Source organism: Mirounga angustirostris, unplaced genomic scaffold (assembly GCF_029215605.1).
Source record: "Mirounga angustirostris isolate CCGP_5_RB_7025 unplaced genomic scaffold, mMirAng1.0.hap1 SCAF_13, whole genome shotgun sequence".
Lineage (NCBI taxonomy): Eukaryota > Metazoa > Chordata > Mammalia > Carnivora > Phocidae > Mirounga > Mirounga angustirostris.
Window position 1 is genome coordinate 62,037,331 of NW_026991721.1, and position 15,158 is coordinate 62,052,488.

General features: G+C 40.5%; 1 protein-coding gene across 5 annotated transcripts in view; it reads left to right on the plus strand.

The window, feature by feature from the left end:
• Positions 1-15,158, plus strand: part of ZNF143 (zinc finger protein 143) — a 65,861-nt gene that overhangs the window by 15,810 nt on the left and 34,893 nt on the right. For 2 of the 5 annotated variants that reach the window (XR_008507500.2, XM_045894167.3), the window contains exons 2-7: positions 7,810-7,928; positions 8,143-8,235; positions 9,074-9,157; positions 9,678-9,761; positions 11,212-11,408; positions 12,196-12,270. Coding sequence is in view for 4 of the 5 variants with exons in the window: in XM_045894167.3 (XP_045750123.1) it covers positions 7,817-7,928; positions 8,143-8,235; positions 9,074-9,157; positions 9,678-9,761; positions 11,212-11,408; positions 12,196-12,270 (645 nt within the window). In the remaining variant the exon portion in view is untranslated. The remainder of the gene's footprint in view (positions 1-7,809; positions 7,929-8,142; positions 8,236-9,073; positions 9,158-9,677; positions 9,762-11,211; positions 11,409-12,195; positions 12,271-15,158) is intronic. The other 3 variants (XM_045894168.3, XM_064577090.1, XM_064577091.1) reach the window with 3 other exon arrangements.

Consider the following 15,158-nt stretch of genomic DNA (forward strand, 5'->3'; position numbering starts at 1 on the left):
GATTGTTTGCAGAAGAGGTCCCTGAGATCCCCAAGGAAGAAAGACAAATGAAATGCAGGTTGGAGGAATTAGTTTTACCTTGTAGGAAGGTAATCTGGTAGGAGAGAAGGAGGAAGTGTGTGTAAATGCAGTCAAGTGATAGGTTTATTGGCAAAGAATTCCCCTCTAATGACTTCTATACTTTCTTTGAAGTTCGGAGCTCATTAATTTGCTGAAAATGAGGTGGCAGGGACAAGGGGTAGGGAGAGCAGGAAAGGGAGTAGAGAGGTTTGAGGCAAATGGAAAATATTTTAGGGGGGCCTGGCTGGCTCAGTCAGTAGAGTGTGTGACTCTTGATCTTGGAATTGTGAGCTCGAGCCCCACATTGAGGTACAGAATACTTAAAAATAAAAAAATCTTAAAAAAAAATTTTTTTAAGTAGTTACCATGAAGAAACAAACGTAAGTGTGCTGGACAGCTTTGGGGGTTCAGAGGAGGTTGGAAGAGCTCAAAGAACTTTTATGGCCCTGAAGAACTGTTCCATTTATTTATTTATTAAGATTTTATTTATTTGACACGGAGAGAGAGAGACAGCTGAGAGAGGGAACACAAGCAGGGGGAGTGGGAGAGGGAGAAGCAGGCTACCCACTGAGCAGGGAGCCTGATGTGGGACTCGATCCCAGGACCCTGAGATCATGACCTGAGCCAAAGGCAGATAATTAACGACTGAGCCACCCAGGTGCCCCTGTTCCATTTATTTTTATTTTATTTTTTTAAGATTTTATTTTTTTTAAGTAATTTCTATACCCAACATGGGGCTCAAACCTACAACCCTGAGATCAAGAGTCACACACTGTACCAACTGAGCCAGCCAGGTGCCCCAGGACTGTTCCATTTAACTGTCAAATAAGTTATTAGATCTGAAAAGTGCTTTGTAAATATGAGGCGTACATAAATAGTTATTTCTACCTAGAGGTGTATGTTTAAACTATCCGCGTTTAGTGTCCTATTCAATGCCTTTTTGGACAGAGGATCTGTTTTGTTTAGGAGTTGTGTATCAGGAATGCCCTGATACAGGATATACAGTGCTTATCTTGGGAAGTAAAGTACAACTTAGCATACATAATAGTCTTGAAATGACTGTATGCTTTTTTCCTTTTTTTTTTTTTTTAGTTTTTTTTTTTATTCTTATGTTAATCCCCATACATTACAACATTAGTTTTAGATGAAGTGTTCCATGATTCATTGTTTGTGCACAACACCCAGTGCTCCATGCAGAATGTGCCCTCCTCAATACCCACCACCAGGCTAACCCATCCTCCCACCCCCCTCCCCTCTAGAACCCTATTTGTTTTTCAGAGTCCATCGTCTCTCATGGTTCGTCTACCCCTCCGATTTCCCCCGCTTCATTCTTCCCCTCCCGCTACCTTCTTCTTCTTCTTCTTCTTGCTTTTTTCTTTTTAAGTAGGCTCTACACCCAGCACGGAGCCCAGTGAAGGGCTTGAACTCACGATCCTGAGATCAAGATCTTAGCTGAAATCAGGAGTCGGATGCTTAACCGACTGAGGCAACCAGGCGCCCCCGACTTTGTGCCTTTTTAATAGAGCAATGTCAGAAATGGCTTTTGAATATGCCAGACGCTCTCTTTCTCCTGCTGCTTCTATTCCTGAAACTCCCTAGTCTCAGTGAAAGCAAACCAGGGCATGCTTCGCAACCTGCTGTGTGCAGGCATGCCCTTATCAAGCCATGTTGTTAGTGGCTAATCTGTTGAGGTTTGAGAGAAAGAGTTTTTGAAGTTCTTTTTTATATCAATGATTCAGTTAATATTAAGCCATCACCAAAACTGACATTCCTGATGACTAGACCTAGATGTTCATTTCTAAATTCTTGTCTCTGCACTCACCTCTTTTTCTCGTAAGTATTTTTAGCGTTAAGCCTGGTAGACCTTATTGCAACCACCTTCCAGTCAGTGTCAAATATTCAGTTACTGAATGGTCCTAGAATTTGGCAAAGCCTTCAAATACCACCATTTCACCCATCCAGTAGAATATTCTACTGCCCAGATAAAATCGGTAGTATAAATTCTATCCCTGTATTTTACCCTTTAGCATCCTAGGGAGCGTGCAAAAACTCTACCTCATTTGCCAGTACATTCCAGCTGCTCTGTATTTAATTGAATTACATTTCATCAGTGGAACATACTAAGTCCCTGAGTGTATTTAAATAAAACTGAAGAGACTTGAAAGACCATTTTCTACAAATGCTAACCAAGGCAGTGTAAACTGAAAGTGCAGGCATCCACTGTACAGGATAGCCCACTGTTTTCATGTTGCTCTATGTACCAAGGAACTTCCTCATTCCAGGTTAGGAGATGTCCTAAAATGTTGCATGAATGACCGTTAAATGGAAAAGCACCTTTTATAGTAGTGAATTTACAAGGCAAATTTGGAATTGAAAACAGGTAATAGGAAGACCTAGCTTCTCTGTTGCGTTTAGGTGAAACTGACCTGAGGTTAGGATGTGAGTTTGACAGTTTCTGAAGGCCTGCCTTATGTGGCTCCATGCAAAGAGACATCTAAAATGTGTTAATCTAGATCTCTTCTCTTTTCTTTTCCTTTCTTTCCTTCCTTTCTTCCTTCTTTCTTTCTTTCTTCCTTTCCTTCTTCCTTTCTTCCCTTCCTTCCTTCCTTCCTTCCAGTAGGCTCCAGGCCAGTGTGGAGCCCAACGTGCGGCTTGAACTCACGACCTGAGCTTGAGATCAGGAGTTGGGCACTTAACCAACCGAGCCACCCAAGCACTCCAGATTTCTTTTTATATCTTTTTTTTTTTTTTAAGATTTTATTTATCAGAGAGAGAGAGAGAGAGAGAGAGAGCGTGCACACAAGCAGGGGGGAGCGGCAGGCAGAGGGAGAAGCAGACTCCTTGCTGAGCAAGGAGCCCGATGTGGGACTCGATCCCAGGACCCTTGGATCATGACCTGAGCCGAAGGCAGATGCTTAACCAACTGAGCCACCCAGGCATCCCTTTTTATATCATTTCTTATCATGATAAAGTTTACTTGCTTTTGGAGTTCTTGCTTTTATACCTGGTCGGTTAGACTTATGTTTTCATAATAACTTGTGGTAATAATGGTCTCTAACAAATTTGGAATATCTGAGGTCTTTATATTTTATTTTATCATTTCTAAAGATTTTAAAGTAATCTCTCTACCCAACATGGGGCTCAAACTTACAACCCCAAGATCAAGAGTCACATGCTCCACCAACTGAGCCAGCAGGGTGCCCCAGGTCTTCACATTTTAAAATATTGGTATGATATAGATTCAAATCAGTGAGGAAATACTGATTTTTTTTTTAAGAGTTGAAACCTAGTATTCAGTTACTAATTTTAACCAATTTTCAGACATTCTTTTTCTTCTTGCCGATATAGATGTTTTTCACTTTTTTTAAAAGCTTATTATTATTTTTTTAGTAATCTCTACACCAATGTGGGGCTTGAACTCACGACCCCAAGATCAAGGGTCTCATGCTTTTCCAACTAAGATAGCCAGGTGCCCCGGATATTTTTCATTTCATTTCATTTCATTTCATTTCATTTATTTATTTAAATTATGAAATCTGTCAAACATAAGGAGGAGAATAAGTAATTGAATGAACACCCATGTACCCACCCAGCTTTTAACAGATCCTAACATTCTGCCATATGTGTTCAGCTCTTTTTTTTTTTAAAGATTTTATTTATTTGAGAAAGAGAGCACGTGTGAGCATGTGCAGGGGGAGGGGCAAAGAGAGGGAGACGCAGACTCCCCACTGAACAGGGAGCCTGACTCAGGGCTCCATCCCAGGACACTTAACTGACTGAGCCACCCAGTTCTTTTTTAAAAAATTATGGTAAAAAAGCACAACATAAAATTTACATTTTAATCATTTTTGAGTACAATACAGTAGTGTTAACTGTATACACAGGGTTGTGCTGCAGACCTCTAGAAAGTTTTCATCTTGCAAAAATGCGTCTCTAGGGAACAAGTCCCCTTTTCCACTGTCCCCTAGTCCCTGGCAACCACGATGCTACTTTCTAAGAGTTTGACTACTTTAGATACCTCCTATTAGTGGAATCATGCAGTATGTGTCCTTTTTCTTAAGATTTTATTTGAGAGAGAGAGCACAAGAGCACAAGCAGGGGGAAGGGCAGAGGGAGAGGGAGAAGCAGACTCCCTGTTGAGCAGGGAGCCTGATTCAGGTCTTGATCCCAGGACCCTGGGATCATGACCCAAGCTGAAGGCAGATGCTTAACCGACTGAGCCACCCAGGTGCCCCATGGTATGTTTTTCGTAGGCTGACATGCATCATCATCTTCCAGAAAGGCAGGGACTTTATTACACACTGTGTCTTCTTGGAGTTTCCTGGAGTGTTCTAGCATAGCCTCCTCTTTGTCTGATTTTGGCCCATGATTCATTATTAAAGCACATGAAATTGACTACCTTTCAGAAGGTGGCCCTTTCTAAAGATATCATATATATCTTACATGTTCATTTCCACACATCCCGAAAATGTCAGTGACAGAAATGATCAAGAAGACACGATGATGGATATGATGTGAGCAGCTGCAGAGTTTGGTCTGTGGCTCATTCATGCCTTTTCTTCACTGTCATATTTTCCCCCATGTGATCATTTTCTAACAAAGACCTTTGTATCCCACAGTCTTTTTTGAGAACTTTAAAAAGAAAATGTGCTGTATACCTGCCATCACTTACTATCTTTGGTAATTGTAGTACCATTTGAACTCCTCTAAGCCCTTTCTCCCATCACTGCTTCATGTATTTGCCAGCAGTTTATGTCCAAGAAACAGTTGTCTCTTCATCGTTCAGTTAATGTAGCTTCCCCCCCGCAATTAGGATCAAAACTATAGGTGCTGAAGCCTTCCTAAAGAAATTTAACAGTTGACCAGCTTTCATGCAAGGGAGAGCTTTTATTTATTGCAGATATGTCAGTTACCTGTTGATGCTATATACTGTAGTTATTTGGAGATTTTAAGTAATTAAATGAAAATGACAAAACTTGGGGCACCTGGATGGCTCAGCGGTTGAGCGTCTGCCTTCGGCTTGGGTCATGATCCCAGGGGTCTGGGGATCAGGCCCCGCGTCATGCTCCCTGCTCAGCGGAGAGTCTGCTTCTTCCTTTCTCTCTCCCTTTGCCTCTCCCCCTGCTCGTGCTCTCTCTCTCTCAAATAAATAAATAAATCTTAAAAAAAAAAAAAAATGACAAACCTTAGGGGCGCCTGGGTGGCTCAGGCGGTTAAGCATCTGCCTTCAACTCAGGTCATGTTCCCAGGGTTCTGGGATCGAGCCCCGCATAGGGCTCCTTGCTTAGCAGTGAGTCTGTTTCTCCCTCTCCCTCTCCCTCTCCCCCTCCGCCTGCTTGTTGTCTCTTTCTCTCTCTCAAATAAATAAAATCTTTTTTTAATAAGATTTTATTTATTTATTTGACAGAGACACAGCGAGAGAGGGAACACAAGCGGGGGGAGTGGGAGAGGGAGAAGCAGGCTTCCCTCTGAGCAGGGAGCCCGATGCAGGGCTCGATCCCAGGACCCCAGGATCATGACCTGAGCCAAAGCCAGACGCCTAACGACTGAGCCACCCAGGCGCCCCTATTTATTTATTTTTAAGATTTTATTTATTTTTTTTGGCAGAGAGAAACACAGTGAGAGAGGGAACACAAGCAGGGGGAGTGGGAGAGGGAGAACAGGCTTCCCACGGAGCAGGGAGCCTGATGCGGGGCTCGATCCCAGGACCCTGCCACCATGACCTGAGCTGAAGGCAGACACTTAACGACTGAGCCACCCAGGCGCCCCAATAAATAAAATCTAAAAAAAAAAAAAAAAAAAAAAGACAAACCTTAAGACATTTTTTTTAAGACATTTCTTAACACCATGACCCAAATTACCTTGTAATCTGCCTTTTAAAAAATTCATCTCCTAGAATACCGCAGAAATTACAATGCTTACTACATCTTTATAGGTGTTTCCCTTCCATTTCCTTATCTTAATTTGTTTCCGTTACAGAGTGATAGAACTTGTTCTGAAAATTAACCTCTCCCAATCCTATTCTCATCAGGCGTCTTAACAGCAGAATACTAGTGTTACTTTGAGGCTTCTCTGTTAACCCTTAGAGGTAGCAAGGAAGTGTTGAAGTTTCAGTGTGCTCTATGAACAGTTGTGGATGTGACTCTTTCAGGACTCCCTGAAAAGTCAGCCCTTGATTGACTTTTATCACCGTGGTGATACTTTCCTGGCTTTACCAAAGGGTACAGTTTAGTGTTTCTAAAATAAAAATCTTCAAGTAGTCATAAATACAATTGCAAATTATTACTATCTGCACATTGTTGTTTTAAATATTGACACTAAAATCAGATCTTTAGACCTGGAAAGTCCTCAAGAGATCCTCTGGTCCAATTCCTTGGCTCAAGGCAGCTAAGTTATCCCAACTCCTGTGTAAAGCAACTCAAGGCCTCCAGAGATAATGGGACCTGGAAGTAGGAAAAGAGAGGAAGGCGGTTGTGGTGGTGACTGGCAAAAGAGCCATTCATACATTTATTTAGCACCTGTTGTGTGTCTGTTATGTGTCTAGTACCTTTTAGACATGTGAGTCAGCAGTGAGCAAGCAGATAAAAATCCCAGTGCATTCTAGTGGAGGGAAAAATAGATAAGAAACAAACTAAATAGGGGCGCCTGGGTGTCTTAGTCAGTTAAGGATCGACTCTTGATTTTGGCTCAGGTCATGATCTCAGGGTCATGAGATTGAGCCCCGTATTGGCCTCTGCACTGGGTGTGGAGCCTGCTTAAGGTGCTCTCCTCCCTCTGCCCCTCGCCGCCCCTCCCCTTCTCCCTCTAAAACAAACAAACAGAAACAAACTAAGTAAATACACATAATATGTCAAATCATAAGTGCTATGTAGAAATATAATAAAGGAGGGAAAAGGGATAGGGTATATCATGGTTGGGAGGTGGGAGGTGCAGTTTGAAATGAAGTGAACAAAGAAGCTCTCATTGGGGTAACAACATTAAGACTTGAAGAAAATGAGGGAATAACAGTGAAGAGACTGCAAAGCATGTTTCAGGCAGAAGGAACATCAACTGTAAAGGTCCTGAGGCTACATCACCCAGTGTGTTTGAGCAAAGGAGGGACACCAATGTGGCTGAAACAAAATGAATGAGATAGCAGTAGGAAGTGAGGGGCAAGATCATCGGCCTCAGAGGCCAGGGTAAAGACTTTTGGCTTTACTCTGATAAGTTATCAGAAGGTTTTGAGCAGAAGAGGGACATGATCTAACTTTTCCCTTCTCAAGGGCACAGTGCCTGTTGTGTTGAGAGGAGACTGTGGGGCGGTCACAGGGGCAGCAGGGAGACCCGTTAGGATGCTATATGGCAGTCATGTGGGCAAGAGGTGGCAGTGGCTTGAATCAGGGCAGGGCTGGCAGAGTGAGAAGTGAGACTCAAGACGGCCCTCTGCAGATCGAGGCAACAGGATTGTGGAAGTAAGTGGGAATCCACCGTGTTAAACCCAAAGAACTCTAATGAAGTGGAAGCTTTAGGACATGGGACAAAACTGATAGGCAAGAGTTGTCAGTGTGCTCAATAGTTTACTGATGAATTATGGAAAGCGTGCTTTGGACTTTGGGTTAATACTCCTACCCCGCATATTGAGTGAAATTTCAGCTTATTTCAAACACTGTTTATTTTTGTAGCAAATTTCTGTGGTTCATGAATATTCTTTGTAGCTTTTATTTTATTTGCATTGTTCCTTGTTCTCAAGTGCCTATATTTTTCTTCAAGGTAGAAAATGTTGTTAGCCCAAATAAATCGAGATTCTCAGGGAATGACAGAGTTTCCTGGAGGAGGAATGGAGGCTCAACACGTTACCCTGTGCCTGACAGAGGCAGTAACAGTGGCAGGTGAGCAGTATTTATTTGAGGGGATCATGTGGGTTCCCTTGCTGTGGACACTGGGTGCAGGAGGACAGGGAGATATTTTTTGTAAATGCTAGAACTCCCATTTGAGTCTTAAGTTAAGCAGTCTGCCTTATGCCTAATTTTCATTTAAAAAACTTAATTTAGACAGCATGTGTGTGTGATAGTTATCTAAAGAAAATAACTTTTTTTATGATAGATGGTGACAATTTAGAAAATATGGAAGGTGTAAGCTTGCAAGCAGTAACACTTGCAGATGGTTCTACCGCTTATATACAACACAATTCTAAAGGTACGTGCCACTTACACAGCCCATGGGTTAATACCGGCAATTCATAACCTCAGAGTTGGAGCACCTAGCACCTCCAGCCCTTCCCAGCCCATTCTAAAGATGCTGTATTGCATATGGTAATTTTCAATAGTTTCAGGTTAATTTAAATTTGTTTTGATAATTTAGGGACACCCTTTGAGATATTTGGAATATACTCTGGGGTGTCAAAATTAGTGGGGAAATGGGGGGAGTGTTGCCAACCTCTTTCTAGTAAGACCCTTCTTGCTTTTTTAGTTCAAGTTATTATTTAATGTTTTTACAAAACATGCATGGAGGTATAGACATTTGGTTTTGCTTATATAACATTATCTGTAAATCAGTGTTTACTTTGCTCAGAGAAACAGCTCAGTTCTTGTTTTTATGGGAACCTACTGAGCACATGTATACATAGTCAGTGGACTTCTAGCACCTAGAAATGACAATGACATCTGGCCTCATATACACTGACGTATCTGTCAGTCTTCCCAGTTTCAGCTTCCCTGTAGTCAGGGTCACTGTACCTAAGTGGCTCTGAAAGGTAAATAGATTTAGCGCACATAGCTTGCTGTGATGAGCCACTCTTCCTCTTAAACTTATTTAATTGAAAATTAGAGGGGAGGAAGAATGGCTGAGGGAGGATTTTCTGCTTTCTGTAGGATCACTGGATGTGTTTTTGAATTGCCTCAGAACATTGAGGGAAGAATCAAGATGAACATGATCTTAAGTAGTGTATGTTTTTATAGTTGATACTATTTTGAAATTGTATAAAGTTTAAAATGTTTGCTTGTGCTTATTTATTGGCTTAAATCTTTTGTTCCAGATGGAAAACTCATAGATGGCCAGGTCATTCAATTGGAGGATGGTTCTGCTGCCTATGTTCAACATGTACCCATACCTAAAAGTAGTAAGTATTTGACACTTACTTACCCTCCCGATTCTCAGACTTCAGTATTTGCTGCCTCCAGCTTACCTCTTACTGTGTAAACTTGTTTGGGGTCTCTAGTCTTCCTTTTGAAAGGGGAGATCAGTAGGTGTCAAAGAGAGGATCTAAAGACCATTGGGACTTCACTGAGACTTCGTCTCAAAGATAATGAAAAAGAAGTTACTGGACTACACTCTAGAGATATCCTACGTGAATATTTCTATCACTTGAGCTAACTCCTACATGTCTCTCATTTTCTTCCTTTTTTATCCCCCTTCTTTCAACTCTCCTTATTCCCTAGTATATATTCCTAAAACAAGTATTCTACTATGTTTTTGCTAAGCACTTGCTTAAAGCAGCTTTACTGAAAATACTTTAATGTTCAAGGACTCATAAAACACGTGTAGGTTTTTATAGTGTGTTTAATGGTTTATTGACTCTTATTGCTAAGTTATCAGATTGTTCGAAAACATGGGATCTAAATGTAAGCATTGTTCTTGAGCAGGGGACAGTTTGCGTTTAGAGGATGGCCAAGCAGTGCAGCTAGAAGATGGAACTACAGCGTTTATTCACCATACCTCCAAAGGTAAACTAACTTTGGAAATAGGAATAAGGGAGAAGTGGGGGTGTGGGAAAAATAAGACCTGCCTATGTTTGCTGAAATGCTGTCACGTAAAAGAAGATTTGTACTTGTTCTCTGAAATACAAGATGGCAGATTTGGGCACAGTCTAAGAGAAAACATTCTAATCATTTGAGCTGTCCAGTAACAGGTTGGAATAGCAAACAGCTGGTCCCTGGAAGACTTCAAATAGAGGCTACTATTCGAATATGGAAATTAAACATTTGAAAGTTAAATTGTTGATTTTTTTCCTCTTAAATATAATTTTTAAAAAGATTTTATTTATCTATTTGAGTGAGAGAGATGGCGAGAGAGAGTACAAGCAGTGGGGAGAGGGAGAAGCAGGCTCTGAGCTGAGCAGGGAGCCTGACATGGGGCTCGATCCCAGGACCCTGGGATCATGACCCGAGCTGAAGGCAGATGCTCAACTGACTGAGCCACCCAGGCGCCCCCTGAATATCATTTTTAAGCAAGATCCTTTGCCTATTGTGTTGGTCTTTAAAACGAAATAAAAATTTTAAATTTATTTGAAGCAAATGTGGCAAAAATGTTAATGCTTATTAACTTCGTGTAGGGAGGCCCAGGGACTTGAGGTGGAATGCATAGGAGTAATGAGCATAGCTCTGCAGCCAGACTATCTGGATTCAAATCCAGGCCTGCTGTCTTTTAGCTATGTGACCTTGTTCAAATTATTTAACCTCCCTGTGCTTCAGTTTCATCCTATGTAAAGTGAGTATTACAATAAGTATCCACATCATAGGGTAGTTATGAGGACAGAATGTGCAAACATGTAAAGCACAATATTTGTCACATAGGAAAGGCTCAATAAATGTTTGCTATTATTACCTTATAGAATATTTTATGGAATGACATAACATGTTTTAGAAAGATTTTAGTTGTGAAACCAAAGGGAAATCTTTTAAAATTTAGAATACTTAAATTTGTAAGTAAATTTGTTTAATTAAAGTTGAGAAAAAGTAAACTCTGAATATTCTTCTTTAGCAGTGGGACTTAATCACAGGTTCATTGTGATTGGCTAGATTTATTATTTCACAATGCTGTCTATATCTTGGTATGCTTATTTAGAAGGAAAAAAAGCCCATGGACTTTGGAGTCACCCTGACGTGAGTTTAGATCCTGGTTCCTCCACATACTGATTTTGACTGTTAATTGTTAGTTTTCTCAATTTTCTGGTTCCTAAGGAAAGTGACTTTACTTCCCCCAAACCTCAGTTTCCCTTCTGTAGAGTGAGGGTGGTAAATATACCTACCTCACAGAATCGTTGTGAGGATTGAAAGAAATCATACCTGCAAGGCCCATGGACCCACTCAGCCGAAGTTCCTTCCCTTCTTCCTTTTAACGTGTAACTCTGTCAGACTGCCTTTAATTTCATACCCTTCTCTTCCCCTCCCCCAGACAGTTATGACCAGAGCGCATTGCAGGCGGTGCAGCTGGAAGACGGCACCACCGCGTACATCCATCATGCGGTGCAGGTCCCGCAGTCTGACACCATCTTGGCAATTCAGGCTGATGGGACGGTGGCAGGTCTGCACACTGGGGATGCCACGATTGACCCCGACACCATCAGTGCTTTGGAACAGTATGCAGCAAAGGTACAGCATTTTACCATGTCAAGAACGTCCCAGACGCAGCTTCTTTACTTTTCATGAAAATAAAACAACAAAAAAGTGTACTTTATCGAATAAGAAACTAGCAATTCAAAGTCAAAATCAGACAGCCTTAAGGAGAAGATCAGTATTTATCTCGAAAGAAGTGAAGTGTAGGAAGAAATAGTTGAATACAGATGGAATGGAATAAGAGCTTATAGAAAAGAAAATGGTGACAGATAAGTCACAGAAAGATATATTCAAGGATGAGTGCTGTAAAAGAAATTATAATAAAGTATAGATGGAACAGCTAATGAATTAAGAAGTAGAAATCAGAGATTGGAAAAAGTGAAGGAAAGTCTCAGTTAAGTTTTACATCAAAAGGGCTGGGTTTTCTCCTTGCACAGAACATATATCTTTCATAAAATTTAGTTATTTGTTTATTTATTTATTATTTATTTTAAAGATTTTATTTATTCATTAGAGATAGAGCATGAGCAGGGGGAGAGGCAGAAGGAGAGGGAGAAGCAGGCTCCCCGCTGAGCCAAGAGCCCGACGTGGGGCTTGATCCCAGGACCTTGGGATCATGACCTGAGCCAAAGACAGTTGCTTAAACATCTGAGCCACCCAGGCTCCCCTCTTTCATATAATTTAAAAGGTTTCTTTTTGCTGGTTTTTATAGCAGAAAATTTCAAACAAACACAAAAATGAATGATAATGAATCCCTATATACTTATCGCCTAAAGAAATGTCAAAAGGGAAAACTTTTTTAAGCTTTATTTTATTCCTCTAGGTGTCCATTGATGGAAGTGAAAGTGTAACAGGTACTGGAATGATTGGAGAAAATGAGCAAGAGAAAAAAATGCAGGTATGTAAAGCTACTTTTTTTATAGAAGAATCTCTTTATCTTAGCATTTCAAGGCCCTTCTGTGAATGAAAGCAAGAATAGCCAACTCACTACCTCTGTAGGAAAATCTTTTCAGAGAAAGAGTGTACGTATTAGGCAGTAGCTTTCTCGAACTACCTCCGGGCTCAGGATTCACTATGGATGCAGAGTGGCACTAAAGAAACAGAAGTATCCCAGAAATCCGAATAAAGTCTGTGTTCTGGAATCTGAGGCAGTTGTGGAGACCAGAGGATCTTCTGACTGCCTCCACCGAATGCAGTTTGTGGATCCTTCCTCTGGGGCCCCGCCGTTACTTTGACTAACTCACCCTCCCTACTTTGCTCTTTATGTCTCTATTTCTTCTGCTTCCACCTGATTCCCTACATACTTCCCTTTTCAACCTCGTAGAGAAGGTCCAGCCTTGCTGATCATCATGGTTCCTACTGGGCAAAGCTGTTTGTGCTTTTTATACCAGACTGCTTCCCAGCCTGCACATGAGTATCTGAATAGATACTCACCCTGGGTCCAGTCATTGGGCATCCATTACCCAAACAACAGCCCAAAGCAGTGGTGCCTCTAAAAGTTGTAGAGTAAATGCAAAATAATCACAGATGCTTTCTGGGAGATATATAAGTCAGAAATCCCAAACTCGCATAATTCAAGATTCTGTTTTGAATTACGTGTTTGTGTGGGGAGTGGGTGTTTGGGTGGGTGTTTGGGAGTTATATAATCATTATAGCATATTCTTGCTTTAATGCTGCTCCTTATTTTCTCAGCAGTTACCTCTAATAGTTTGTTGATTGTTCCCTCATGTCAGTTGTTTGCATTCTTTGAGAGTTTTATCGTACTTAACTCTGGTTCTAAAATTATTCCTTCAGGGCCACAATTTTAACTTGAGCATTATCATCACCACTTAATAACATGGAGTGATACTATTAGAAGTTATCGAGAAGATTTTACATTTATAATAGTAAATGATAAAATAACAGGAATCACTGAAATCACTGGTAGAAATGTGATACTTCTAAACATTGCTGAAGAGTCAGCATTTCTGTTTCCTCTCTGAAGTGGTATCATGAAGGGGCAGTAGTATAAACACAGTTTGCAATTCACCAAGCCATCAGCTTTGATGCTGTGTGATTCTTGGTGAAATTTTCAAGTCTTTGAAGTCATAAAATGCGAAATATTTTTTGTACTGCAGTATGTCAAATCCACCGAGTCAAGCTCTACTAAAATGCAAATGTGGTATAAATATATTCAAGAGATGTAGGTCAGTGCCTTGGAGTCTATCTCTTATTAGTGACTAACAATTAAGTTTTTAAATAATGGAATATTTTTAAAAAGAGACAGTTGTAGCTACACTTGCAATAAACTAATATAGAATGGGTCTTACAAAAATGAGTAAATTTATCACTGGGCTGTATAATGTTATACTGTTATCATAAAAGTCTATCTATTACTGGGGCACCTGGATGGATCAGTTGGTTAAGTGTCTGCCTTCTGCTCAGGTCATGATCCCAAGGTTCTGGGATGGAGCCCTGTGTTGGGCTCCCTGCTCAGCGGGAAGTCTGCTTTTCCCTCTACCCCTCACCCTGCTCGTGCTCTCTCTCACTCATTCTTTCTCTCTCTTGCTTCGCTCTCAAAAACATAAATAAAATCTTAAAAAAAAAGGTCTGTCTATTACCATCAATAATTATTTCTGAATCCAGAAATATAACTAGGAATTCAGTACTGCTGAAGGAAAATGTCATAAAAAGCCCTATTACTACAAACATATAACCATTTGGTGTTGGTGCCAATAGACAGAGAAACAGAAGGAAGTTGAATAGGATTTTTTTTGTAACTGTAGCTTTTTCTCCTTTGCCTTTTGTACCTCTCCTTTACAGGCTAGATCTACGCTATCCAATATGGTAGCCACATGTGGCTACTGAGCCCTTGAAGTGTGGCCACTCAGAATCAAGATGTGCTGTGAGTGTAAAATACATATAGGATTTTGAAGACTTATTATGAGAAAAAGAATGTAAAATATCTCAATAATTTCTCATATTCATTACATGTTGAAATGATAATATTTTAGACATATTGGGTTAAATAAAAGAATTACTAAAATTAGTTTTACCTGTTTCTTTTTACTTTTTAAATGTGGCTACTAGAACATATATATATATATATACATATATTATGTTCAGTTAGCCAACATATAGTACATCATTGTAGAACATATTTTTTTTTAAAGTAGGCTCCAGGCCCAATGTGGAGCGCAACACGGGGCTTGAACTCACAACCCTGAGATCAAGGCCTGAGCTGAGATCGAGAGTTGGATGCTTAACTGACTTAGCCATGCAGGTGCCCCAGAACTTTTTAAATTATGTACGTGGCTTGCACTTGTGACTTCTATTTCTCTTCATTAGTGTTGGACCGGAAGTTCATGAATCCTCCATCCTTTCATACAATTTCATACCATACTTGAGGTTGAGAGCCCAGTACATAGTATTAAAAGGTCAAAATATCCCAAAAGAACCACTGCAAGTAAGCAGCACCTTCTCTTGGTACTCCTATTTCTGCCAGAATGCTTAAGAAGTTAGAACTCTGTGCCTGGCTAAACTTTAAATAAAGAGATCTGTAGCTAATGCAGTAGATTTTTTGTAAATAGTCTTGTCTCAGAGCTCTAGATTTTTTTTCATCTGAGGCTTACAGTTTAGAACTCTTTCTTTCATCTGTAACATAAACATACTAATTGTGCTGCTGAGTTGATCTCTTAACATGAAACCAGGTTTCATAAGACAAGACAGACCTAGAGTATCTAAAGCAGCTGTCCTTATGGGGGGACAGTTTTGCCGCCCCCACCAGGAGACATTTAGCAATGTCTG